Source organism: Seriola aureovittata, chromosome 22 (genome assembly GCF_021018895.1).
Source record: "Seriola aureovittata isolate HTS-2021-v1 ecotype China chromosome 22, ASM2101889v1, whole genome shotgun sequence".
NCBI classification, from domain to species: domain Eukaryota; kingdom Metazoa; phylum Chordata; class Actinopteri; order Carangiformes; family Carangidae; genus Seriola; species Seriola aureovittata.
The window spans coordinates 1,458,906-1,484,973 of NC_079385.1; the positions used below are offsets into that span (position 1 = coordinate 1,458,906).

General features: G+C 39.5%; 2 protein-coding genes across 2 annotated transcripts; one reads left to right on the forward strand and one right to left on the reverse strand.

Annotated features, from left to right (window-relative positions):
* Positions 1-796: 796 nt before the first annotated feature.
* Positions 797-19,867, reverse strand: gys2 (glycogen synthase 2). Its single transcript, XM_056367024.1, has 16 exons — positions 19,568-19,867; positions 16,178-16,359; positions 14,586-14,777; positions 14,319-14,504; positions 12,270-12,414; positions 11,929-12,046; positions 11,698-11,818; positions 11,482-11,588; positions 10,145-10,204; positions 9,932-10,010; positions 6,961-7,074; positions 6,339-6,465; positions 5,261-5,356; positions 3,973-4,136; positions 3,744-3,824; positions 797-1,813 (listed from the first exon to the last, which is right to left on the reverse strand). The coding sequence occupies exons 1-16, from the start codon at positions 19,689-19,691 to the stop codon at positions 1,595-1,597; spliced, it is 2,115 nt and encodes a 704-aa protein (XP_056222999.1). The 5' UTR covers positions 19,692-19,867; the 3' UTR covers positions 797-1,594.
* A 2,876-nt stretch (positions 19,868-22,743) lies between these two features.
* On the forward strand, positions 22,744-24,369 carry kiss2 (kisspeptin 2). Its single transcript, XM_056367959.1, has 2 exons — positions 22,744-22,864; positions 23,783-24,369. The coding sequence occupies exons 1-2, from the start codon at positions 22,753-22,755 to the stop codon at positions 24,064-24,066; spliced, it is 396 nt and encodes a 131-aa protein (XP_056223934.1). The 5' UTR covers positions 22,744-22,752; the 3' UTR covers positions 24,067-24,369.
* The last annotated feature ends 1,699 nt before the right edge of the window (positions 24,370-26,068 follow it).

Here is a 26,068-nt window from a genome sequence, read left to right on the forward strand (position 1 = left end):
ACCATCTCCCACCTGTTTGAAGATGTCAGGTGCACTCACACACACTTTCAACATAAAGGTTAACAGTACGATCAATTTTTTAATTTAACTTAATAATTTAACTTAATTTTTGGCAATTTTCCTGAATTGAAAACAACATGACTGGAAAATATTCTTCATTTTGTCATCAAAGCAGAAATAATCATCAAAATGTCTGGTGGAATTTGTTCGACCTCAGTAATGTGATGTATGAGGGGGATGTAAATCAGATCCTACAAATGTAATTGGATTGCTCAGTGTGGCTGAAGATGACTGATCTCCACCCACACCTCTCTCATCTTTGTCGTTAGACCATGAGCAGGATGAGAGAATAAATTAGACTACTTTCTTTGGAAATATAAACAAGGTTTTCACCAACTGAAATCCGAACACGCACATCAGACCCATGAAATTCTCTGCTGGCTTTTACACCTCACAAGCTAATGATTGAGATTATTTTGAATAATATGACTGGTTGTCTTGTTACCCCACATTACATTTGATTTGATACTTTTAAGTACTGTATACACGTCCGAGTTTAGAATGAGTCATCAAAAATATTTTAATGTTTTACAAGAAGAGATAAGAGTAACGCCTTGATGGAACTTCCTCAAATTTGGCACCAACATTCACTAGGTCTCAAGAATGAACTGATCAGATTATGGTGGTCAAAGGTCCAGGTGACTTCACATTCACCCCTGTTACACTGTGACCTCACAGAACATGTTTTTGGCCATAAGTCATTAATCAAATTCACTAATTATGACACAAATGTCTATAAGGATAAAAAGTGATGACATTTTATATCCAAAAGATCAAAGGTCAACTTCATTGTGACATCATAATGTTCTGAGAAAACATTTCTGGACATTATTCAGTGCTGTAACTCAGGAAGGAGATACTGTGTCTACATTTCCTGACACTGGGCTGGTTGTTGGAGGAAACAACCAGGAGGTGGCGATTCTAGTTAGACATGTTGAACATTTGACAGTAACCAAGCAATGATTGAACAATTAACACAGGGACACAGGATTATAACTTGTAAAATGCATCTTTTTTTTTTTCACTGTGTAACTAAGGCAGACAGTTATTTAGCCTTTTACAATTATTGGATTGCATTAGAACATAAGACTGTGTCATCTGCATAGTAGCTGTAGACAACATCCACATACACTGAAAACAGCAGTGGGCTGAGGATAAAGCCTTGGGGAACACCACAATTAAACTGGGCTACAGGGCATTAGATCCAGGTCTGTCCAGGTCTCATGAGACCTAGGGCAGTGAAATAATGCTATCCACAAAATACATTAAAGACTTTTAAATCTTGTTTTGAATCCACAAACTTTCAAAAAAAACCTTGGATACAAGTGATGAAGTTAAAGGTTTGACCTGGCATCAGCAGAAGTACAGTGGAGATGGGTAAGTATACTGTAGCAGGGAGGTGCGCTCTCCCTCACTAGTGTACACTATGTGAGTTAATCAGATTCATATATTCATTTTATTTTTGTGTTCGTTCTGTACACACCTCACAGAAGCATTGGGTGACTGGATAAACCTGTGTAAAATCTGCTGCTCCTCAATTTCCTGACTCTCCTGGTTGCTTCTTCTTTCCCTCAGGCATAGCACCCAGTACAAGGGGAGCCTTGAAATTCAGCCGGTCCCTCTCAGCCTCCTCGTCTTCATCGTAGGGCTCGTCATCATCATCCTCCACATCACTGTGGTGGGGGGTGGAGTGGATGGAGGCTGAGGGAGATGGGGGCACCGAGTAAGGGCGTGGGTATCGGAAACCCTCTGTCTGTCGAGATATAGTTATTGAAAAATACAGTGATTATCATTTTCTGGAATATACTGCAAAGGTTTTTCTGTTTTCCAAGAAGCTTTCAGTTCATTTGAATGAAAGCCATCCAGCAGAGACTTCAAACTTGCTGCAAATAGATTATCCATCACAACCAGCTGCTCCATCAAGTCTTGTGTTTATGTCATAGAGTTTATATATGAAGATGGGATGTAGCCTCTGTGACGTCACCCGAAGGTTTCTGAAGAGCAGTTTTGAAACTCAGGGTGAGTTGCCGCATCGTCACCATCTTGGTCTGACTCCGCCCCGAGCTCCCAGCTAATCCAAAATGGTCAAAGAGGTGCCCAACTTCTGAGATTTGTCCTCCTCTTGGAACTTTTTGTCTTTTCTTGTCATTTTAGCTTTTTGCTATATTTTCTCTTTCCATTCTATTCTACTCTTTTTTTCCTTTCCATGTCTTTCCTCACTCCATTCCTTGCTTTTTTCACTCCTTCCTTTTCCACTTTCTTTCCTCTTCCATCCTTTTCCCTCTCTTTCCTCACTCCCTTCTTTCCATCTTTTCATTAATCTATTTCTTCCTGTCTTTTCCACAAGATAATTATGAATGAATTAATATAATTATGAATATGTTTTGATCTGTATTTAATCTAAAATTGAATCTAATTGTGGCTTTAAATCTGAAAATCATGTATCAGGTATTGTATCAGTCACAGTCCTTGAACCAGAGGATAAAGTCTTATTTCATGTAGCACAGCGGTGTTCAGCCTTAGCACCATCCAAAATGATGTGTTGTCATTCATCCAAATGTTACACTGTCAATTAAAGCCTGACCAGTGTGGATAAAATCAAACAATATGCACTGTGTGTCAGTCAGTACACAAGAGGGAATTTCATGCACATGCATGTGGAAGTAGAGGAAATAACTTTTTACTGGGAACAAAAGGTAATTTTCAGTTTGTAGCACCACTGAGACATTGTGCTTAACAACCCACCGAGTACAGCTGTACATAAAAAGAATCTGACATGTGTCACAGAATATAACATTTTCAAGAGCTTCTCTTTCCTGTGAACTGCTTCACATAAAGTAATTGAAATGAATAAAATTGGCAGATGCAGATCCAGGTGCAGTTTCAAAATGTTAAAGACCTCTCTGATGAAAATCAAGTGTTTAACCTTGTTAACATCCCTATGGTGTTTTTAGATAATACAAGACATATGATGAGTGAAATAATCATCAACACCATGACTGAGTGTTTCCACCTTGAACTGCCGTGAACCATTGACAGTCTCATAGAAACAGATTCAGACACCCAGGGTTTCATACGTCACAAACCTAAGGAACCAATCCTGTCAATTTGTGGGGACAGGGGCCTCAAAAAAGTGATTTACACTCCTCCTTTGAGTGCTCATAGTTTGAAAAGTTTACATGTTATGTAAAAACAGTTCTTGTGTTTTGGAGAGAGCAGAAGTTTTCCTCCGTTTTATAGTTTGAATCACATTTCTACGTGCAGGTATAAGAGAGCTGGGTGACTCAGGAAAAAGGTGAAATTTTGTAGAAAAAAGGTGAAATTTTGTGGGGTTTTAAAGAAAATTCCAATGCATTCCTAATGCATTGTTTATTCCCAGTATTTTTGGAATAACTTTAGGAAAAATTGGAATTTTAACACCAAAAGTCATAGCACCTCTTTCGGGATCAAAACGCTTGTTTTGAAGTATATATTACCGGGTTTTCTCAAAGCTGCGGGACAAGTTACACGCCAAAATTTGGCAGAAGAATAATAATAAGCCTGAGGAATATTAATAGATGCCTCGGAGCTGAGCACCCATGGCACTAATAATTTAGACAATGGCAGCCTGCAGGCAAAAGTATTCGGTCTATTGTTCATTCATTCCCAAACTCTCTCTCATGTTTTTGTTCATCAATGCTCACCTTCAGAGGAGCTATGGGGTCCACCTTGAACTTCTCTGGGAAAGCTCTGCTCAGTGCGAGATGGCGGGCATGTATGTAGAACTGTCAATCACAAGATGATAAGCAACAGTAAGACCACATTTAACTTACTTTCATGTGAATGGTATGTGCAGGCATGAATACAGAATAAACCTGAATTGAAACAGGATAAAGATTAAGTTAGTGTCGCCCTCATCAAGCAGAAACAGACCCGTCCGAGGTATCTCCAGTCCAGCAGGTCGGACAGCCTCTCAGTGCGGTTGCGTTGGATGATGCGCTGACGCCGTGACTGCTGGCAGAAACTGAACATGAACTGGGTCAGCTGGTTACAGGACTCCTCGGCGGAGCGGAACCGTCGGTCCACAATGTAGATACCTGAGCGAGAGAGAGAAACAGGACAGGGAGGGGGGAGGAGAAGGACAAAATCAGTTGTTGAGGATGAACACACATGTGATATCTCAGACCAAAGGAGGCTGGTCCATAGAGAGGAGGTTCCTCGAATATATTTGAGAGGCAACAGGGAGATCAGAAAATAACAAAAGAGTAGTTAGTTGAAATAAACCATAATTTATAAAATGACAATAAAGTAAAAAAAATGATGTGCTTATGTATTATTAGATTCTGTAGCTTTAGTTTTAAGTTACATAAAACAGTGCATGTTATAGCATGTCAAAGCAGTTGAGTCCCGGGCCTGGTGTGTTCACAGTTGCAGTGTTGCCAACTTAGCTCATTGTCTCTAGATTTAGAGATTTATTTCAAACAGAATGGGTATGAAACTGGTTCAGGACCGGGGGCTTAGGGCTACACCTCTTGTTATGCGTAGTCTACTGAGCCATTCTGGTTTCCTTGCTGCTCGGGAACTGCATGGAAGAGGAGGAGTGCTTCCAATACACTGAGTCTTGCCTCCATTACAGCAAATAAAGTACTTTCATAACATTTATCATTATTACTAAAGGAGGCAGAGGAATAATTAAACAGACACACAGAACAGAGAGAGCAGGACAGAGGGAGGGAGAGAAGTCATTGCTAACTGCTCTCTCTCTCTCTCTCTCTCTCTCTCTCTCTCTCTCTCTCACTCTCACTATAAGGCAAAAGCCTGAAAAAATCAATTTAAAAAAAAAAAAGATATTCTGTCTCTTATAACTTTTTCTCTGAGTGATCATGTTACAGTAAATCCAGCTGAAATCACAGCTCGGTCTTTGTCTTTCATTTATGTGTTTGATGATTTTGTCAGATGCCATCACAGTTATAAAATCAGGATTTGACCATAGGAGATCCAGACATATAATAGGTTTGGACCTAGTCTTGTTTCTTTTTAATCAAACAGTAGCTAGCTACTTGTGTTAGCCAACACCACAGTCAACTTGTAGCAGCACTAAGCAATGTTGTGCTTAGTGCTGCCTCAGACTGTGTGTGTGTGTGTGTGTGTGTGTGTGTGTGTGTGTGTGTGTGTGTGTGTGTGTGTGTGTGTGTGTGTGTGTGTGTGTGTGTGTGTGTACCATAGGCAGCAGGATCTGTGACATGTTCCTCCATGAAGCAGCCGAATCCTGACAGGTTGGTGGTCACACTGGGAATCCCCATGACAGCACATTCACCTGGACACAGCCAAAGACCCAGGTCAGAGACCACACACAGTGTTTCAATGCTACAACAACAGATTAGTCCATCACAAGAAAATTAATTTGCACCTATTTTTATTTTCAATTAATCATTTCAGTCTAAAAACATTTCATGGTTTCAGCTTCTCTAACGCAAGGATCTGCTGCTTCTCTTAATCTCAAACTCTGTGTAGTGGCCTGAATATTTTTGTTTTCTATTTTTGGTCGGACATTTTTCACTGTTTTCTGACATATTAAACCAAAACAACTGGCAGATTATTCACTGATGAAAATAATTATTAGTCTCAGCCCTATTTTGTTGTCATTTTCCTTTTTTTTTTCTTTTTTGGTGGGGGATGGGGGTGACACAATACAGCTGCCGGCCACTCGGAATATGATACAATTTTTGGGCAATGAATGTCTGGTAGAAGCTGATTTCATTTTTCTAAATGCGATTTAAACATATCATATCAGGATGATAAAGTTTGTTGTCCTAAAATTCAGAAGCGAATTAACAATTTTGAACCATGGAATAAACTAATTATTAATATTTTATTAATGTACAACACTGTTTAACTGTTACATCCAAGATGTTATGCAGCCCCCTTCTCCTAATGCCCTATGTTGTAAACTACCAAGGTGGGAAGTGGGACAGATGACAACTCATCGTATGGAGGCTTTGTCAGAATAAACATATAACCATTAAACCACCCGTAAGATGACTGCTGGCACTGCTAACGTTAGCCACACTCAGCTAACAATATGATATTGTTTATGTGCAGACGCAGTACAGATAATGTAAAGATAATGCAGCTCATCACAGCAGTTTTGACTGTTTTTTGATTGTTTTCTCACTTTATGAAGAGTCTCAATTTAAATTTCCATTTAATTGTCAGGGAAATTAGTCATAAGGAACATTCCTAGTGTCTAGATGCAACACTTGCATATGATAAGTTTCAATGTGAGGGTGAAAGTCTACCAGGTGTGTATCCCCATGGTTCATAGTAGGAGGGGAATACTCCGAGGTTACAGCCACGAACAAAGTCCTCATAGTCCATCGGCAGCAGGGGGCTGGTGGAGGACAGGAATTCAGGGTGGAAGATAATCTGACAGGAGGAGGAGGAGGAGAGAGAGAATAAAAACATGAGTATGTGGAAGTAAATATGTTCGTTAGTCACCATCTGCATTTACTTTCCATTTATCAACTCAACAGGATAGACTTAGACTTATCGTCAGCTGCAGCATGTTCACTGAGGATGGTTCTTGATGTTCCGGTGGCCTTGTGACTTTCTCATCTATTGCCACCCCTCAGACCGATTTTATTTTTTCTCCTATACAATGTTAAACTTTTTGCACTATATATATATATAACAGCAGATACAGTCATCCCACAGGGGAAGATGTGACTGAAAAATAGAATATGAGCAATAACTTTCTTAATGGGAAAATTTTTGCTGCTAGAAATCACTATTCACTGGATGTCTTCTCACATGAAGCTGCTGATTTTGATTGGACAATTACTTTATTCTCGTAATATTATGATTTTATTCTCAAATTTATATCATAGCCTAAACGTGAAGTTCAGAGGATGTGATGTGTACCTTGACGCGGTCGTTCCTGGAGTTGAAGAGGCCAATGCGTCTGACGTTGGACAGGATGGGATCTGTTGAGTCATCCAGCATGTTGTGAGTGGTCACTGGAGGGAGGCTGTGTCTCTGCAGCAGGAAGTGGGAAGTATATGTTGAAAACAGTGAAACAACACAAGAGGGACGACAGGAGCAGGGAAAGGTCAAAGTGAATCCTGATCGTCATGGTTACATTTCCATCATTTTAAAGGGGGACAGTTTCCTGAATTATAGCATCCTTTTTAAGATATTGGTGATGACGATTCTTTCATCTTCGCTTCAATCTTTGCTTCCTAGCTGGCGGTCTTATGCCCACACCGCCAATCAATGTCACCTCAGGGATAATAATGTTAATCAATTGATCAGTCAATACAGTTAATTCCCATTGCATCAGGATAAAAAACTGAATGACATAGTCTGCTGTGAACATCACTGGACAGAGGATTCATGTCTCTGCAGGTACAGAGCGCTAAAAGTCTTCTCCTGTGTCTCGGTGGAGGAAAGCGTCAACTTTCTCTCTTTGCTGTACATTGTACCTAGTCATGTGACAAACTGAAGAATGTTGCATGCATGGACACATTGAAAGATAAAATATGACTTTAAATAGCTGGATCAAGTACTTTTTTTTTCGATTAAATGAACAAATCTGTGGAGCGACCTGATGGCTGAATGGTTAAGGCACATACCATTGCTGCGTGTCATTTCACTACTCTCCCTGAATTTCCCATCCGCCTCCACTGCTACTATCCAATAATGGCATAAAATGGCCAAAAATATTACTTTAAAAAAATGAACAAATTTGTCATCTTGGCTCAGACAAACAGACCTCTATTTCAAAATGTGAGCACAATGGCTGACTGTAATTGGCTAATCACCAGGTGAAGCATCAACTGCATAAGATCTCCCTGAACCTTATAACAAACAACAATTCTTACAAACTAGAACAACGCTCCTGTTCCTCAGCCCATGGAAATAACACACCAAAAGGCTGGATAGATGACTACACACACACATGTGCACACACATACACAAACACACACACACACACACACATGCAAACACAGTAGCTTTAGCTCAGATGGTTAAACACATGTAAGACAGTAAGAAATGCTAACAACAGGATGAAATTATTCCATATGGTTAGAATAGTTTTTTCCCACTACAAAGAAAAAAACACTATCACAAGATCTAAGTAAGATATAATAAGAATAACCTCAGAACGGTTGAAAAGATATAATTTAATGATTACTAATCTGTAGTTCTGTTTTTAAATCAGAATCCATGCATGCTCAGGAACTCATATTCATGTGAGCTGTATAGGTAATCAAAAGCAATTATTTTGAACCAATATCGAAACAGAAGTGTACACGTGTTGAATGTAAACTGTTCACTCTGAGGTCTCTGGTTTATCTGTGAGATGGTGTTAACACTGCAAATGTTTTTCCTTTCACCTCCATTGTATTAGGCTGTAGCTTAAAGATATATCTGAAAACCTGGACCTCAAAACTATGGCAAGAGGAAAGAAAATATGTTTTTTTTTTTTCAATTATGCACAATCACCACAAATATACACAAACTCAACTTCTGAAGTGTCAGTAAATATATAAGAATTCTTCACATGTTGCTGGTTGAAGGAGGAGCAACTGTTCAGTAAAACATCCTCCTCAGTGTGATAAAAGTTAGTGAAATAAACAAGGCTGAACCGTGGGGTGGGAGGGGGCTGGGTGAAAAAATGACAAACAGAAAAATAATACAACAGTACTTCCCCCAATCACGGATCAGAACGAGTCTCCGTTCCATCACTCCCCCCTCACACTTTTGTGGTCAATACCACTTGCACTCCATTTCCGACAAATGAAATATTGACATTGGCATGCGTTCGTTTAATTGAGAAAGACCTTTGTATAGGTTCTGCACTCGTAGCACTGTGCTGTAACATACATCACTTCGACACAGACAGTCTATTGACCCCATGGTCTGGGGCAGAGGAGGGTAATTAACCCACGCTTGGCTTGGTTACAGCGCTGATGCTCATTCATGGTTTTTTGCTCAGTGGAATCCCCCTCATGTCCTTTTATAATTCATCCACAGCAGGGGCCATCGCCTGCATTGATCTGTCCTGAGGAAATACCTTATCTACTAATGAAAACAGAGAGCATGATGGTGGAAATTTATCCTCCAGATTTTTTTCAATTTTCTATGAACACAGATGTTGCTGACTGACTGACTGACTGACTGGGTGATGACGTTTAAAAATTGGTCGGCAGGCTGAACGATGGAGTTCCCCCACTCTTGTTCTTTCAAAATGAATTGAACATCACCAGGGGGGCATATACAGGCGGTGTTGCCCTTGTTGCTAGAATTACTGACTTTTCAGACACCTTTAGTGACTTTCCTTTCCATAGTTCTAAACCTAGTACATATCTGTACATATCTATCTACCAATGACTTCTCTCTCTCCCTCCCTCCCTCCTGCTCTCTCTGCTCTGTGTGTCTGTTTAGTTATTCCTCTGCCTCCTTTAGTAATAATGATATTGGAATGAAAGTAATTTATTTGCTGTAATGGAGGAGAGGCTCAGTGTATTGAAAGTGCTCGTCAGTCAGTCAGTCAGTCAATCAGTCACTGACATTCCAGATTATAGGGTTGGCCTAGTCTATTGTTGATCTGTATGGAGTTTGCAATTTATAGATTTATGTCAGGACATTGAGGGTTGAACAGGACTGTGGGTATTATGGGAAAATAAAGCTTTGTTAAAATGAGAATACAGAGGGGTAAGAGGCTGGAGTGCCTGAGTTTAGAGCACAGCAATATATTACATTGAAACTTTACTACCTGCTGACTATGTAAGTCATTCAAACGAAGTAAATATTAGAATGTTGTACACAATAGATGGCAGAAATACAACAGAAAAGTGTGCTATTACTAAACACAAACAGGCTCCTGTACCTGAGTGGCATAGATGGCTCGCTTCATTATGGTGAAGTCGTCTCGGTCCAGGATGGAGTTCATGTCAGGGATATTCCCTCTGAGGATAGAGCAGACAATACAATCATTTGTCACAGAAGAACAGTGTTGATGTACTCAGCAATTTCACATCAATGTAATCCCTCACCAAAATCAATAAAGCTATGGGTTCACATACAGTATCCATATACTTACTTTAACAGAGCATCATACAGCTTTGTTCCAAACTTCTCCTTCACGGTGTGAGCTGTGTCCCTGTGAGAGATAAATACAAACCTGCATCAGAAAGCTTCAACTGCATTGTCAAACCAAAACTCATTCAATCCCAAACTCACCGAAATCATATTGGACTGAGCCAGTCATTCTGAATTTAATGGCCTAGAGTTTGACAAGTTGGAGAAGTGGTCTTGTATCTGGAAGATACCAGTCAGTTCCTGGACCAGCAGCATAAACCTGGGTAGGACTGAAGAAGCAGTGCTTGCCTTCTTTCATAGCAGCTGCTGAGGTGCCCTTGAGCAAGTTGCTTAACCCCCCAACAGCTCGAGTGGCAATAAGTCTTTCAAACCATATAACATGATAGGTAGCAGTTGTTGATGCCATTAGGTTCGTCAAAATCACACCACGAGAATATCCATGTTGACATGACTGCATCACATCATCTCTGCAGATTTGTCAGCTGCATATTCAAGCTGCCAATCTCCTGCCAATACTCAGATAGACTGAGACATTCAGACCATGATTGATTGGTATTAGGAAAATAACATTCACCACACCATCCATCACACCACCAGTGTCCAGTGTTGGTGAGTCTGTGTCCACTGCAGCCTCAGGTTTCTGGTCTTGGTAACAGGAAGTGGAACCTGACCTGGTCTTCTGCTGTTGTAGGTTTGACATGTTCACTCTTTACTCTAAGTGTTGCTGGAGTTTTAACCCTTTAGACTGCTTTTTCCTTTCTGCATACACCTTGGAAGTAGGTGAAGTTGTGCCAAAAACCTTTACTTTGCTTCTCGACAACTCTACAACTCTGAGACGCACTCACCATTGACGAACAACACCACACCAACATCAACCTGTCTCTCACTGGAAGCAATGACAACATCCAAGTAGGATCTTTCTTTCTGTGGTTTCAATCCTACTGACGTTCTAAGATCAGCCTTAGTCTTTGAAAATGAAACTATGTAACTGTGGATCACCTGAAAAAAATCTCCTTTTTACGCTTGAAGATGTTTCACTATTAGAGGTAAGTGATCACCTTGTCTTCACATTTTTCCCCATTCTGATGTTTGATGTGAACATTCATTTAAGCTCCTGATGTATCTGCATTGTACCACTGCCACTTGATTTGCTGATTGGATATTTGCAAGAGTAAGCAGGTGCACAAGTGCTCTTAAAGTGCTTGGCGGCAAATCTGCCTTCCTGCCTAATCACTGTACCTGATCCGGGTTGGAGTTGTTGTTGTGTGCATGCTGCATGTATAGTATCATCTACTTATGTTGGTGTTGGACTGTTATTCAAACTACAGTATGACATACCAGAGCTGCTTGCGTACCGCCTGCCCCTTCAGTGATTCCACATTGAAGTTGTCAGTTTTGGCAGGCATGATGATGAACACTACCACCGTTACATCATTTCTGTGGACCTATGAAGGGAGAGAAGAGAAAAGGGGGACAGGACAATAACTAATGATTAAGACAGGAACACATGCTGAAGTCTTTTAGTCCTGTATGCATAAAACCTAAGGACATCACCCGCAACAGGTAGTTGAGTCTGGACAGTGATTCAAGGAAAATATCAGCTCCCTTGTTGGAGAATTCATAGCGTCCAGCAATGAAGAAGAAAAGAGTCTTCTCCAGGTTGAAGTCCAGATGACTGCCAGGAGGAAAAGAGTCACAATAAGTTTTAATGAAGATCTATCTATCTATCTATCTACAAAATACGAACGACATGAGATCAGAGCTGCATGAATAAAAAACCCTCACCCATAAAAGTGTCCTCTGACAAACTCCTGGAGGCGGGCCTTGCTGGTGGAGTGCAGGTTTTGAAACTCGTGCATGGCTGAGAACTTCTTCACATTCAGCCCATTTGGAGTCACTACATCTGTACCATCAACACAGCAACAGGAGGGCTTTAATGACAGCAGGCATAATTGGTCAGTTTGCCCTGAAGGTGGTGCTAGAGGGGGTCAGCGAAACTCTGGCTTCATCCTCCGAGGACCATGAATATTCATACTTTATTTGTTGGACAGATGATCAGACCCACAGAGTGACCAACCAAACTCTGTGCAGGTGATCCAATACTGAATTAGTGAAAGCTTCCTCACCTGGCTTCCTGTGCAGCATGTGGTTGGCCTCCACAGCAGTGATCTGGGAGACTGTGGTGAAGACATGAGCACAGTGGACTGCAGCTCTTTCCAGACAGTAACGATGGTAGATCTGTCTCTCACCTGCCTCCTTGTCAATGTTGAACTGCAACACACACACACACACACACACACACGGAGAGAGAGAGAGAGATTGAGAAGTGGCGGTGACAGTTTTAGGGGCAATTATTTCAAGGATTCTCATTTTTAACCTTTACATTTACAAAAACTATTAATATTCACACACTGAAAGTGAGAAAATAAGATTGAACTGTGATTTTACAGACTGTGCCTCACTGGAGTGTCGTGATTGTAAAGTATCTAATTTCTGTGATATTTAAAACATTAGAATTTCTAAGTAGATGAGAGACCTGCCTCATAAATGTCTCTGTGTACTGATGCACACACTATAAAGAGTTTCTGGTAAACTGTACTATAGCTCACATATTAGCTGTATTGCACTTCCAACATATAGTGGCAGAAACACAGCCAGTGCAGCATCACCAGGCCCTGTGGTTTGATGGGGGATGTGGGTATATATATATATATATATAAAAACTCTGTGATAGTCTTTGTTTTATCACAGCTATAGCTACATCCTGTAGCTTCACACACCAAGCTGTGAACACAAGCAACACAACAACCTGTGAAACACAACAACATAACACGATGTGAAATATCGTCCTTAAAACAAATTCATGTTTCACAGTGTCTTATTACAGTATTCCAGCAGTTTATCAAAGTTTCTATCATTCGGATTAGAAATGCTATGTGAAAGCATGAAAATACAAGACCTGTATGAAATATTGTGTATTTGAGTTTACATGCATCTATTTGTGTGTTTGCATGAGTGTGTGTGTTTGAGCGAGCAGAGCATGTAGAAAACAGAAAATGATGCAACATAATATAATTATATATAATATAATTACTATTTATCCTATTTTACATGCTGGCTGCAGAGTGTGTCACAGTCAACAAAGCTGAAAATGCATATTGATATGATTCTATTGACAGAGTAGCTGAAGTTGATCTGGACTTCCTGTTCAGACTGAATGGATAATTGACAGACAAGGTGTTTGTCAATTATCCATTCAGCCAGTGAGTGGCCTTTAGGTCCATGCTGACCTTTAGGATCTGAGCAGAGCAGAGCCAATCACAAACATCACCCTGACCCCTCCACACAGCTCAGCATCACTAATGATGCTCTAAGTGGCTGTAAAAGGCTGCGATTTTTGGCCTGAACCTTGGAATGTGAAAATGAATCTGGCAGATGTTGTCATGGTAACACATTCTCGTGGAAATATCAGAAATATCACAGCTCCATGACTAGACAGAGCTCCATATTCAGATCTGGATTATTATCTGGATCTGGATCTGGATCTGGATCTGGATCTGGATCTGGATCTGGATCTGCACCAAACTGTACAAACTCAGAGATCTCAACATCTTAAATATATATAATAATAGAAAAGTGATAAAAGAAATTCCTGAATCCGCTTCTTTCACCAGATAGACACAAAAATGTAGTGGATTCTTCTCTGGCCCATTCCCCATCCCTCCACCAAGTTCAGTACAAATCAGTTCAGTATCTTTTGCATAATCCTGTTGACAAACAAAAAAACACAACCTCCTTGGCAGAGGTAATAATCACTTGTGGCAAATCACATCAGCAGTATGAGAAACATATTCTATTCTATGGTTCCAAAATTGTAGGTTTATCCTGCTGTCAAAATCAAAACAATGTTTTTAAAAAATAGAATTCGAATAAATATCAGATCTGACGGCATTCACAAGGCCAAAACCATGTTTTGTGAGGTCACCACATCCTTGACCTTTGACCCTTGACTACCAAAATGTAATTTGGTATTCCGGTTCCAGCAATGTTTGTCTTATCTGGGATTTTGAAACGTATTCCATCAGGGAGATGTTATGTCTAAAAAAAGATTGTAGAACTGTCAGACTGTTTTTCTGTCTTCAGTAAAGACAGAGACATGAATTGAAAACTCTCACCTTGTCCAGGTTGTTATAAAAGTCAGCATTCCCGGCGCACAGGTATCGTCCCAGCAGGGTGGCATGTGTTGTGAATACTGTTGCCATGGGAATCTTGCGGGAGCGAGAGAGAATAAGCCCAGGTCCCGCTTGCCACTCGTGGAAATGAGCAACGACGTTTGGTTTGTCTCCGAGGTTGTCTGTCAGCTGGAAAACACCAAATAACACAAGTTCACACTGTAACTACATGAAGGGAGCGACTGATCAACAGGCTGAATACCGGCCGACCTCTTTGAAGAACCAGGCGATCAAGGAGCCCAGGATGAGCGAGTCGTTGGCCTCTCGGTCATGGTAGGGCAGGCCGATGTTGCAGGTCTGCCACAGGTCCCCCTTCCACCGGTCCAGGTTCCAGGCGGCGGAGCCAATGTCGAACAGGATCACGTAGGGGCTGCCCTCGATCAGCCAGCGGCCAAAATGAACCTGCAGCGTCAACATCGGCAGAGAAGACCCACTGAAAGTACTTTTGTAGAAAGTTACACACTTTTTAAAATCTCCACTGTGCTTTGATACATGGGAACATGCTGTAATAAGAGTGTCTTGCTCAAAGGCACTCTGGCAGACACACAGCTGACTTGCATCGCTGGTCAGTAACAGTGAGAAAAGTTTTAAATGTCTTAGAGTGGAAGAATTAAAAACATAAATACTTAAAAAAGTCAAAGTTAAAAGGTAAAGTATTACATTTAAAATTCCCCTTAAATTCCTTTCTTTTCCTTTATGTCTGCAGTATTGCATGAAATGAACAAAATTAAACGCATTATCCATCAACTTGCACATATTTCCCTGCAACTGAGCCTGCCACTATATTTTAAATCTTGACTAGAATTAATTCTTTATATATGGAGGCACATCATAGCTATAATGACATGACATGCCATAATTTACACACCAAAACTATTTTATAAAAATAAATAGGCTTATAAATGTAGTTATGTAGAACTAGTCAAGTGCAAGAAGCTCAAAGAGATAGTAAAAATCTTTTATTATTTTAACTCTTGAGGTTGCAGGTTTTCGTTTGGACCACACAACATGTCACGTCCCTGGATCATCAGGGTCTCTGGTGTTTGATCACCATCTAGTGGCCGGCGATCAGTGGGTGGGTCTCTTCACTGACAATGTGGTTAACACATCGAGAGGCTGCACAGGCACCAGTGACAGTGTTGGGTTGGTAGAATCTAAATCATATTTACATGCAACAAGGTTAACAACATGTATGTGATATAATATAGTTAAATGTGTGTGATGAACTTGTAAATAAATAATAATATTTACACAATTTTTTTCTAAACAACATAAAGAGATAATATTGATATGCCATATATATAAATATATGTGGCAATTTATGTATCAATAATACATTGTGGTAAAATTGTATAAATCACTATATAACTACAAACTTATATATATATATATATATATATATATATATATATAGTAGTTGTATAGTAGTAATTGTATTGGAATAAGTATCAGTATTAGAAAAAGCAACACAGAAGTTGGAGCAGTGATGGTGCTGTCAGCTGTACAACTAGCTGTAAGAGTAGCAATATTGTTATATATTGTTTTTGACTTGAGGACATTAATTGTCCTTCATGTGGCAGAGACTTTAGTGGATTACAATGTTTCTCATCGAGGACAATTTTAATTTGGGTTCAGTTCAGACATATAGACAGGAGGAGGCAGAGTTAGAACTACCATGTCTCTGATTAAAGGACGGTCCACTCCAAACTTAACCACACTTATTAAGATAACATAAATCTCAGGTAGCTGTCCCTGCTCATTCACACACACAAACACACACACACTCTCTCGCTCTCTCAAACCTGGCAGCCATTGTGGATCAGAGCATCCATGGCCTTCCTGATGTTGGGGTTTGGGGGCTCGCAGGCTTCCACTTGGGTCTTGAAGTTTTGTTCGAAGTACGGCCCCATCATGTAATAGTTCTCCCCCCATTCATCCGCTGTGATCTTAGCCTTGGTCTGGATCACAGTGTAGATTCCTCCGACTACGTGTTCACACACAGTGGAAGGAAAAGACAAGTTGTTTAACTTCTGTTGTATATTTCAATATTAATGTCATTAACAAAGATGAAGGTCGTGCACTTTTACATCCCTGTACAACCCTGTTCTCCTTCAACATATCAACAAAGGTCAAAGGTTACCTATTATTATTGAAGTGAGACAGGTCTGTGACATGGTTTGAATGGAGCAAACTTTGACTTTTTGACTTTTACTGAAGTAAACTTTTGTTATTGCACGTCTGCAATTTTTGTTCTGAGCATTCATGGATCACACCACACCTATCTTTGTCCCAACTCCACTCCTCTAAAGTTTCCTGAATGTCACTGGCACGGTTGTGATATATCACCATGACAAGATCTGTCCACAGACAGACAGACAGACAGACAGACAGACAGACAGACAGACAGACAGACAGCCAGACAGACAGACAGCCAGACAGACAGACAGACAGACAGACAGACAGACAGACAGACCATCACCTGCTAAAGTTCTCAAAACCACCTCTGCGGTAGTTCCCACTACAGTAGGCAGGATGTGTATGACTCTAAATATTCCCTCTGAATGTTCAGAATTGTTGAATCTTCATCACGAGGTTGATGCTGTAGTATTTTGTGTGTTTTTTAAACACGTGGAAATGTTTCTCATGTCTCTCACTTGGCAACAAAAAGACAAATATTGATATGAAAGACCGTCAACAATCACTGAGCCTATAATGACGTCTAAACTGCATCAGAGAGCGGCGGTTATGTAAGAGGTGAAGGCAAAGAAAACAGCAGACTGACCAATGACCTCTAAACTGTTTGACAACATGACCACATTATGAATTGGATGCATATAAACACTAGACTTGCATTCAGGACTCAAAACTCTATGGTTTCTGTACAAAAAAAAATATATTGAAAATAATATAATATCAATATCAATATCAATAATATTGATTTCATAGGTGCAACTGCTGTCAAGTGACATTAATATTTCTATCTTGCAACAAAGCAACTATTTATCATTGATGTGATGATCACATGGAGGCTACGTCATACAACATACTGTCTCATAAACTGACAGTGTCATGTGTAACCTCTGACTGTGTCTCTGATTAACTGATTAACAACACGTTAATTTTGGATAAAGTGTTTTTGCCTAGGTTGGTTAGTGAAATGACTTGCCAGTGCGTTATATGCTATACGTATTATTTTGGGAAATGTAACTAAAATAATGTTTTGTGTAAATACGACCGAAATGTGTGCATCAAAATAATGAAAGTAGCCCCCAAAAATTAAACTTGACGGGGAGTAGTATAATTACACCATTCATTTTATTTCATTACTTAATTGTGGTGTCCTTGAGCACCTGTGAACCACACCAAAAGATACATGAATACATTTCTAACTAAATAAAAGTAGAGACCATCTTGTGATGGGATCATGCTGACATTCTGACCCATGAGTACTCAGTAGTTATTACTACATTCTTACTACATTATTACATGAGTACTCCGTAGTAATCACTACATTATTACGTGAATACTCTGTAGTCATTACTACATTATTACATTAGTACTCAGTAGTCATTACTGAGTAATCAGTAGTCATTACTACGTTATTACTACATTATTTCATGAGTACTCAGTAGTCATTACTACATTATTACTACATTATAACATGTGTACTCAGTAGTCATTACTATGTTATTACTAAATTATAACATGAGTACTCAGTAGTCATTACTACGTTATTACTACATTATAACATGAGTACTCAGTAGTCACTACTACATTATTACTATGTTATTATTACATCATTACATGAGTGCTCAGTAGTTAGGAAATAATGTCAGTTCTCATTGACATGTTTTTCTGTTTCTGTGGTCATGACAACCGAACAAGTTAGAAACAATGACTAAAACGTGGTCTAATAAAAACTATATATTAACCAGCAGTCACTTCCAAGCTGCTGCTAAAACCCTGATTATATAACCACGATGACGTCTGACACCATCACCAAACAGTTAAAGACAAAGACTGAGCTGTGATTTCAGCTGGATTTACTGTAACATGATCCCTCAACAGCCAATGAGGAAACTCTAACACTCGGCAGCTCACTGGTGTAACTCATCACTCAGTCACATGGCATTCAGCTAATTTGATCTCTCAACTCTATCACTCAGTCAGTCAGTCATAGACATTTGTGTTTATAGGATGCTGTTGCGGTCCAGCCAAAAATCATATGATGGTTATTGAGTTAAATTTATAATTTGCTAAATGTTGATTAAGGTTGAGATTGAACCAGCTTTAAAGGTAGTTTCATGTTTAACCATGTCAAGAGCAACTGCTGATGAAGGCCAGACAGCCGAAAACATAGAATAAAACAATATTATATTGGAGAAGAGTTGTGTGACCTGTTTAATTTTGAAGGACTTCTACAGGGAGTGATGAATGATGATCATTCATACTAGTATGTAACTGAAAATACAAATAAATACATAAATAAAAGTATAATGCATAACGTTCAAAATAATCATGATACAGATTTGCAAACCTCATTCTGTGCTTCACAACCCCAGACAAACACAGGGCAGAGGGGGGGGGGCCACTGTCACCAACACTTGGTGATCTAAGGAGCTTAAGTCCATGATGGACAACGTATTCATCCAGTTGGTTCCCCATCAAATTAACTTTCTCATGTTTGCCTTTAATTATATTCATGACACATATTAGCCAGACAAAATGAGACGGTCACAGGAGTATCTGCTCTTTCATTACTTATCTGCAGTTTAATGTTTAACTCTTCAGAGGGGGCAGACTCTGACTCCACTCTCAGCAGATTTCAATATTTGCTCTTTGAGGGGCAAAGAGTCGCAGTTTTAAACAAAATATTACCAATACAACCAGCTTTTAAAGTGCTAATTTCTGCCTTAGTGAGATGATTTCATCGATTACTTTAAATAAAATATTGTATTTTTATTGTGCGGTACTTCCTGCCAACATCACTTCATGTTTTCACTTCAGTGTGGCTGATTTGAAATGAAAGCTATATTCAAACACCTGAAATACACAGACTGTGTGTGTAATGAATAATGTGAAATGTAAAAATACAATATCAATATCACTTGAAAACATCTCATTTCTTTTGGAAATGGACAAATCAATACACCTGTGATAGTCAGAAGCCACAGATTTCTGGTCAGACTAACCTTTGTTGGTGACCTCCCAGGCCACCTCAAAGAGTAACAGGTCCTCCACAGGCAGCTCATCCTCCTCCCAGGCCGGCAGCACCCCACTCAGGGACGTCATGGACAAAGAACGGGACAGTGGCATCTTCACGCTTGTGTCCGACAGGCAGCAGCTGGAATCTGAAGCAGATGTGTGGCAGTCTGAAGAGATATCCTTCAAACAGGCCTGCAGGTGAAGGTCCTGAGCTCAGTGGGGACAGTCCACCAGGACACAAGAGGAAAAGATAAAAGGGACTTACAAAGGCAAAGAGCTTCCACCCCGCCTGTTGAGGCTGAACTTCCACACTAACACACACACACACACACACGCACACGCACACACAAACACACAAGTTTGCACAACTATCCTTGTTAGGACATTGCACTGACTTCCATTCACTGTGGACAGCCAAACCCAAAACCCTAATCTTAACTAGGACTTCAGAGATGATGTTTTACCTCATTACAGCCAGGCTTTGATCCCCTTGAGGACCAAAGTCAGTGTTTGTACCAGAAAAGGTCTTAAAGAGGTAACAAAAACGCACGCATACATACACACACACACAGTCAGGGTGTCAGGGTGAAAGTTTTGGTGGAGTTATATGATATGAACTGAATGTGACTGAAAAATGCTGATGAATGAAAGAAGGTCAGGGTGAGGTACTGCCCACCCCACAGAAAGAAAGTTATAGCAGTGTTTCCAGAATTTAAGCATCATTAGTAATGGATACTTTATTTTCACTTGTTATATTTTAGATTTTTTTCTTGTCACATTTTGCCTTTATATTATCTGGTTTATTTAACAGCTTATTTAACTTACCAGTCTTGCCAAGAGCTTCAGCCATTGTTACATTTATAAGACAAGAGGTCATAATACGTCTTCTGAGCAGCTACGTGTTCAGAACAGACTGGAGGCTACAGTGACTCAGTATCGGAAAGTGACGAGATAGTCGGACTGGGCTGGGGCTAACTGGTTAGCATGCTAACTTCAGTAGAAGAAAAAAAGTGAAGGAAATAGTTCTGTTTTCCACCTCTGGAGACAGACATAAAGTTTGATGCTGACCTCACAACGTTTCTTCTAGACTTGTAAGTAAACAGCTGCCTATGCTAACGTGAAATATGTAGCAATAGCAAAATGTACAAATAACATGACATAACATGACATGTTATACAACTCCTATAAACAACCTGCATAATAATAAATATTTGACACTTGGAGGTGGAGCTAGACAAGATACATGGGGAGAAAGACCAAGGTGGGGGTGGACCTGCAATAACATGGTGCATCTTACCTGTATCTGTACCTTTAGTGTGTATAATGCAATCTTACGGATCCCTCAGGTTTGTCCAAACTGTTGTGAAACAATGTCTCATCTGCATCAGAACAAAAATTATATGACCACCACAAGGCATTTTATTGGCAAACTGACACATTTACTCAAACCTGATGATAACACCAAACTGCCACAATCTTTTATTTCAGATAATTAACATTACCCTCCGACACAGGTCATAAGTTACTACAGATATATACAGACAAACAACCATTACATTCATACTAACTTTAGAAACGCCAACTAACCTGCATGTTTTTGGAGGAAGCCGGAGTACTCAGAGCCAAAATTTACATGAAATAAAATAAATGATGTGCTTAAAAAATAATAATAATAATAAAATACAGTGTACTAAAACACAGTTCCCAGTATGTTTGGTTTGTGACCTGGTGAGGGGCCCCTTGTCAAATTCCACATGTCTATGAGATGTTAGGAATCAACCACAGAGAGACCTTTCCTCTCTTTACTCCTCACATGGTTTATTCAAATAAACGTTCACAGAGGTAAAATGAAATTAATGTTTAACACACACACACACACACACACACACACACACACACACACACACACACACACACACACACACTGGAAAATGATTGATGTATCAGGACTTTGTTTTTATGCATTAGCGCCGGCAACAGTCAGAGCCAGAGGCATATTGTTTTCAGGGTGTCCGTCCATCCGTACGGACATCAGCCCATTCTCACACACACAATATCTCATTAACACCTTGACAGAACTTCTTCAAATTTGGCACAAACTTCAAGGTCACGGTGACCTCACATTTTTGTGAATGAATGGAATATATCAGGAACGACCAGACAGAATTTCATTACATCTGATACAAAAAAGGTCAAAGGTCACCTTGACCTCACAAAACATGCTGTTGTCCATTATCCACAAATTCATACACAATTTAACTCAAATGTCTATAAGGATAAAAGTAAGTGCTGACATTTTATATCCAAAAGGTCAAAGGTCAACTTCAGTGTGACATCATAATGTTCTGAAAAAACACTTTTGGCTAATATTCTTCTTTTTATTCTGCTTTTATTCTTAAATTTCACCTAGGGGGTGAATAAAGTATCTCTCTATCTATCCATCTATCTATTCAATGCTGTAGCTCAGAAAGGAGAGACTGTGACTAAATTTCCTGACACTTGGCTGGTTGGCGGAGGGATACTACCACAAAGTGGTGAATGTACTTTTCTTTCCTCTGCCATTCACCTTCTCACAACCCCTAAGACTTTATAAAAGCTCCACCTCAGTCTAATCAGTGTCAGACAGAGAAATCCTCCAGGTCTAGAGGCCATTTTTCTGCAGCACCAGTGCTTTTATTTTTGATACTTAAAGTACTTTTGTGCCACTACTACTAATAGTAGTAATATACAACATTACTAGTACCTTTAGTAAGTAGGATTTTAAATGCAGGACCACAGTGTTTTTACATGGTGGTATTATACTTTTACTAAAGTAAAGGATCTGAACACCAGTGACAACCCAGTCCACCCAGCTGCTACTGCTGCTGCAGCCAAACCACAAACTGGTGCGTTCAATTACACGTCCTGGTGTTTTAGTCCTTTTTCCATTCTTCACCATTTTCCAACATGCAGTGACACATTATCTTGCGCTGGATGAATGATCGTTTCCAAGAAGAGCAGATGAATGATACATTTAAGCACCACTGGCAGCTCCGCAATTTTACAGCGCAGGGATGCAGGCGGCTGTGATTGGCTGAGAGCAGGAGGAACGCAAGGTCATGATGGAAATATAAAACAGGTGTTAATGGAGGGAAGGCGTCAGTACCCGCTGATCTGTATCCGGTGCTGGAAGATGAGACTTGTGGCTCTGGTGGTGGTGTGCGGGCTGATTGTTGGTCAGGATGGAGGCAGTGTGGGAGCAGCTCTGCCAGGATATGACTCTGCACAGAGGACACGAGCAACAGGTGAGCTCTACCTGACCAGCTGAACTGTAGCATTGTACAGCTTTTAGATCTGATTTCATTTTTCTAAATGGAGAGAATACTTTTTCATTTTACTTAACTTCATTTTACTTTGCTCCAATAGAGGACAGTGGTCCATCATGTACTTTTTATTTTATCTGATGATTATAGTTATTAGTTACTTTTCAGAGTTCTGTTTAAATGATTTCAGGATTAAGATGTGATGTATTGTTATAGATTATACAACTCAACAGCATTTAAAGCAGGAAAATTAACTCCATATCCACCCGCTGCAACATTGTGTTAACATGTATCACTAATAATAATAACGATAATAATAGTAAGAAGAATATAGGAATACTATAACAGTACACTACTAATTACTTATTATAGCATATCACAGAACTACACTTCCCTACTGTAGCAGACCATGTTTGCTATTGTTGCTGTAACATCTGCTGTATTCTGTTACCTCATATTTATTTTTAATATTTGAGATAAATTAATATTATAATTATAGTTACTTACACATATTGTGGTTATTGTGCATAAACACACAACTTGATATAGTCCTATAAATATATATTTACTACATCACTGGAATATGAGGTTGTTATTTTATATGAATATTCATTTTCTGTATTTGTTAAAATGTCCATCTGTCAACTTGTCAACGTATAAAAATATTTCACAAAACACTCCATAAACTTTTAATCTCATCATGGAATTGTGGGAAATCTTTGTTGGTGTTTTAGTTTAACCTGTGTTTTTTTCTGAGAGATTTTGCATGTGTAAAAATATCTGATGTGAACAAAGAAATTAAAGTTATTGTGGTGAATGAGTTAAAGTGATGGTGTTCTGGACTCCTGGTTCTCTCCCAGCTGAGCTGATGTCTCTCCTGTCTCCTGTGTCCTGGCTCAGGATCAGGATCAGGATCAGGATCGGTCCTCTCTGCGCTCAGCAGGAGGACCGCAGCGGACTTCCTGGACCAGGACCCCAACCTGTGTTTCTCCCTGAGGGAGAATGACGACCAGCGGCAGCTGCTGTGCAACGACCGCAGGAGTAAATTCAACTTCAACCCGTTTGGCCTTCGCTTCGGGAAACGCTACAACGGCTACATTTACAGAAGAGCCGTTCAAAGAGCCAGGACAAATAAGTTCTCACCCCTCTCTCTTTTCCCGCGAGAACTGGAGGTGCCTAACTGAAACCTTCCCGAGTCTTTCCGTATGTGTTAAAAAAAGACCTTTCCTTCAGATGACATGATGTTTCCCTGAATAAAACTTTTGTACCTACATTTACTGCGAAACTGATTTGAAATCAACAACAATGGAGGGATTACAAGCAAAAATGATTTAATGAAATAAAACTGAAAAAAAGGGGGAAATGAATCTTTAGACTAGACGTTTCTGTTGCGTGTTTTCTCTTCATCACCTCAGTAGTTCCCGTAAGAAACTGATTTGATAATGAAGGAAAAATGTCACAATAAAAAGTTTGGTGTTACAATAAAAGCAGCAGTGGCTTAATCCAACCACAGGGTGGCACTACTGTGCCTTTTAAAATGACAATATACACACATCTTTCAGCAGCTAGATCCCTGCAATGCTGTGGTAATAAGTACAAATTAATATAATAATAATACAAATGATATAAAGCAAAAATATGAAACTAATATTTAATCATAATAAAACATTAATCAAGTAAACAATAATTCAGAAAGACTTACATATACAGTGGGTCTAGTGTATTTATACATTGGTGGTTTATCATTTATCTTAAGAGATTTATAAAGAATTTTCTCTCTGTGTGTTAAAATTACCCATTAGGACTATAAGAATTACCGTAATAGGTAATGTAACATTCAAATGAATGTCTTTCATGACAGTTTGAACAGAATGTCCAGTTTTAATGAAAATTAATTCCCGTATGTCCAAAGTGGAACTGATGAGGTGGGATCATGTGGTGGTGAAGTACCAGTCAAAGGTTTTAGAACAAACCAGTTTTCTGTTTTTACTAAAAATTCAGCAGCTCGGGTCGGCAGGAAACCACCCACAGCAAAAAATAGAATAATAATAATATGATAAAAAGTTTAGGTCAAAAACTTTTTCAGGGATGAAGACGTTGGTTAACTTCCAGTTTCTCTACAGCAGTGGAAGTTCAATTCAATTCAATTCAATTCAATTTTATTTGTATAGAATCAAATCATATATACATTATCTCAAGGCACTTTAAAAGGTGAAGTCAAGACCTGACAATATTATAGAGAGAAACCCAGCAGTTCCACCATGCACAGCACTTGGTGACAGTGAGGAGGAAAAACTCGCTTTAGAAACCTCCAACAGAACCAGATATATAGGGCGAAATGTATCTGTTCTAGCACAGAACCCTGTGGAACTCCATGTGTGTAATAAAGACTCTTCCAATCACACAAGAGTGTGATATTTCCTCTGTAGAAAGAAGCTCACACAAGTGTGTGATTGGAAGAGTCATTATTAACATGAACAAACTGGAATCTATCTGATAAGTCTGACTTAAACCAGCCTTTTGCAGTTCCTCTAATGCCAATGACACGTTCTAGTCTCTGTAATAACCGATGTGATCGATGGTGTCAAATGCAGCACTAAGATCCACGTGGGGAGAGGTGTGTCCATTGTTTGAGGCCATGAGGAGATCATTAGTAACTTTAACCAGAGCTGTTTCTGTGCTATGATGGACTCTAAATCTTCATAGGTTTCATTGTTGAGCAAGAAAATGAGCAGCAGCAGAACCAGACAACAGGATGAAGACCAGCACAGTCTCCAGACCTGAACCTCATGGAGCTGGTTTGGGATGAACTGGGCAGAAGGTGAGAGCTGAGTAACAAGTGCAACACATTAGTAAAATCTCTGCAACAGTGTTGGGATGAACTTTCTGAACAATGTTTTATTTCCTCTGTAGAAAGACGCTCAGGGGTGAATTCAGCTGCTGGATGAGTTAAAAATTTAGATTCAATTTAGTTCAATAAAAAGATGCAGTGATAATTTAAAAAAAAAAAATCTATCTTTCAGAAACACTGAGACATTACAGTAACAACCGGAAGAATAGAGGTGTTGTAAAACTTATGACTGGTAATGGATCATCTGTTAATGAAAATAATGATAAATTTTACAAAACCTGTAAGGAGATGACCACGAGTGTTATTTCATTAAATGTTTGTGTATGTTGTTTTTG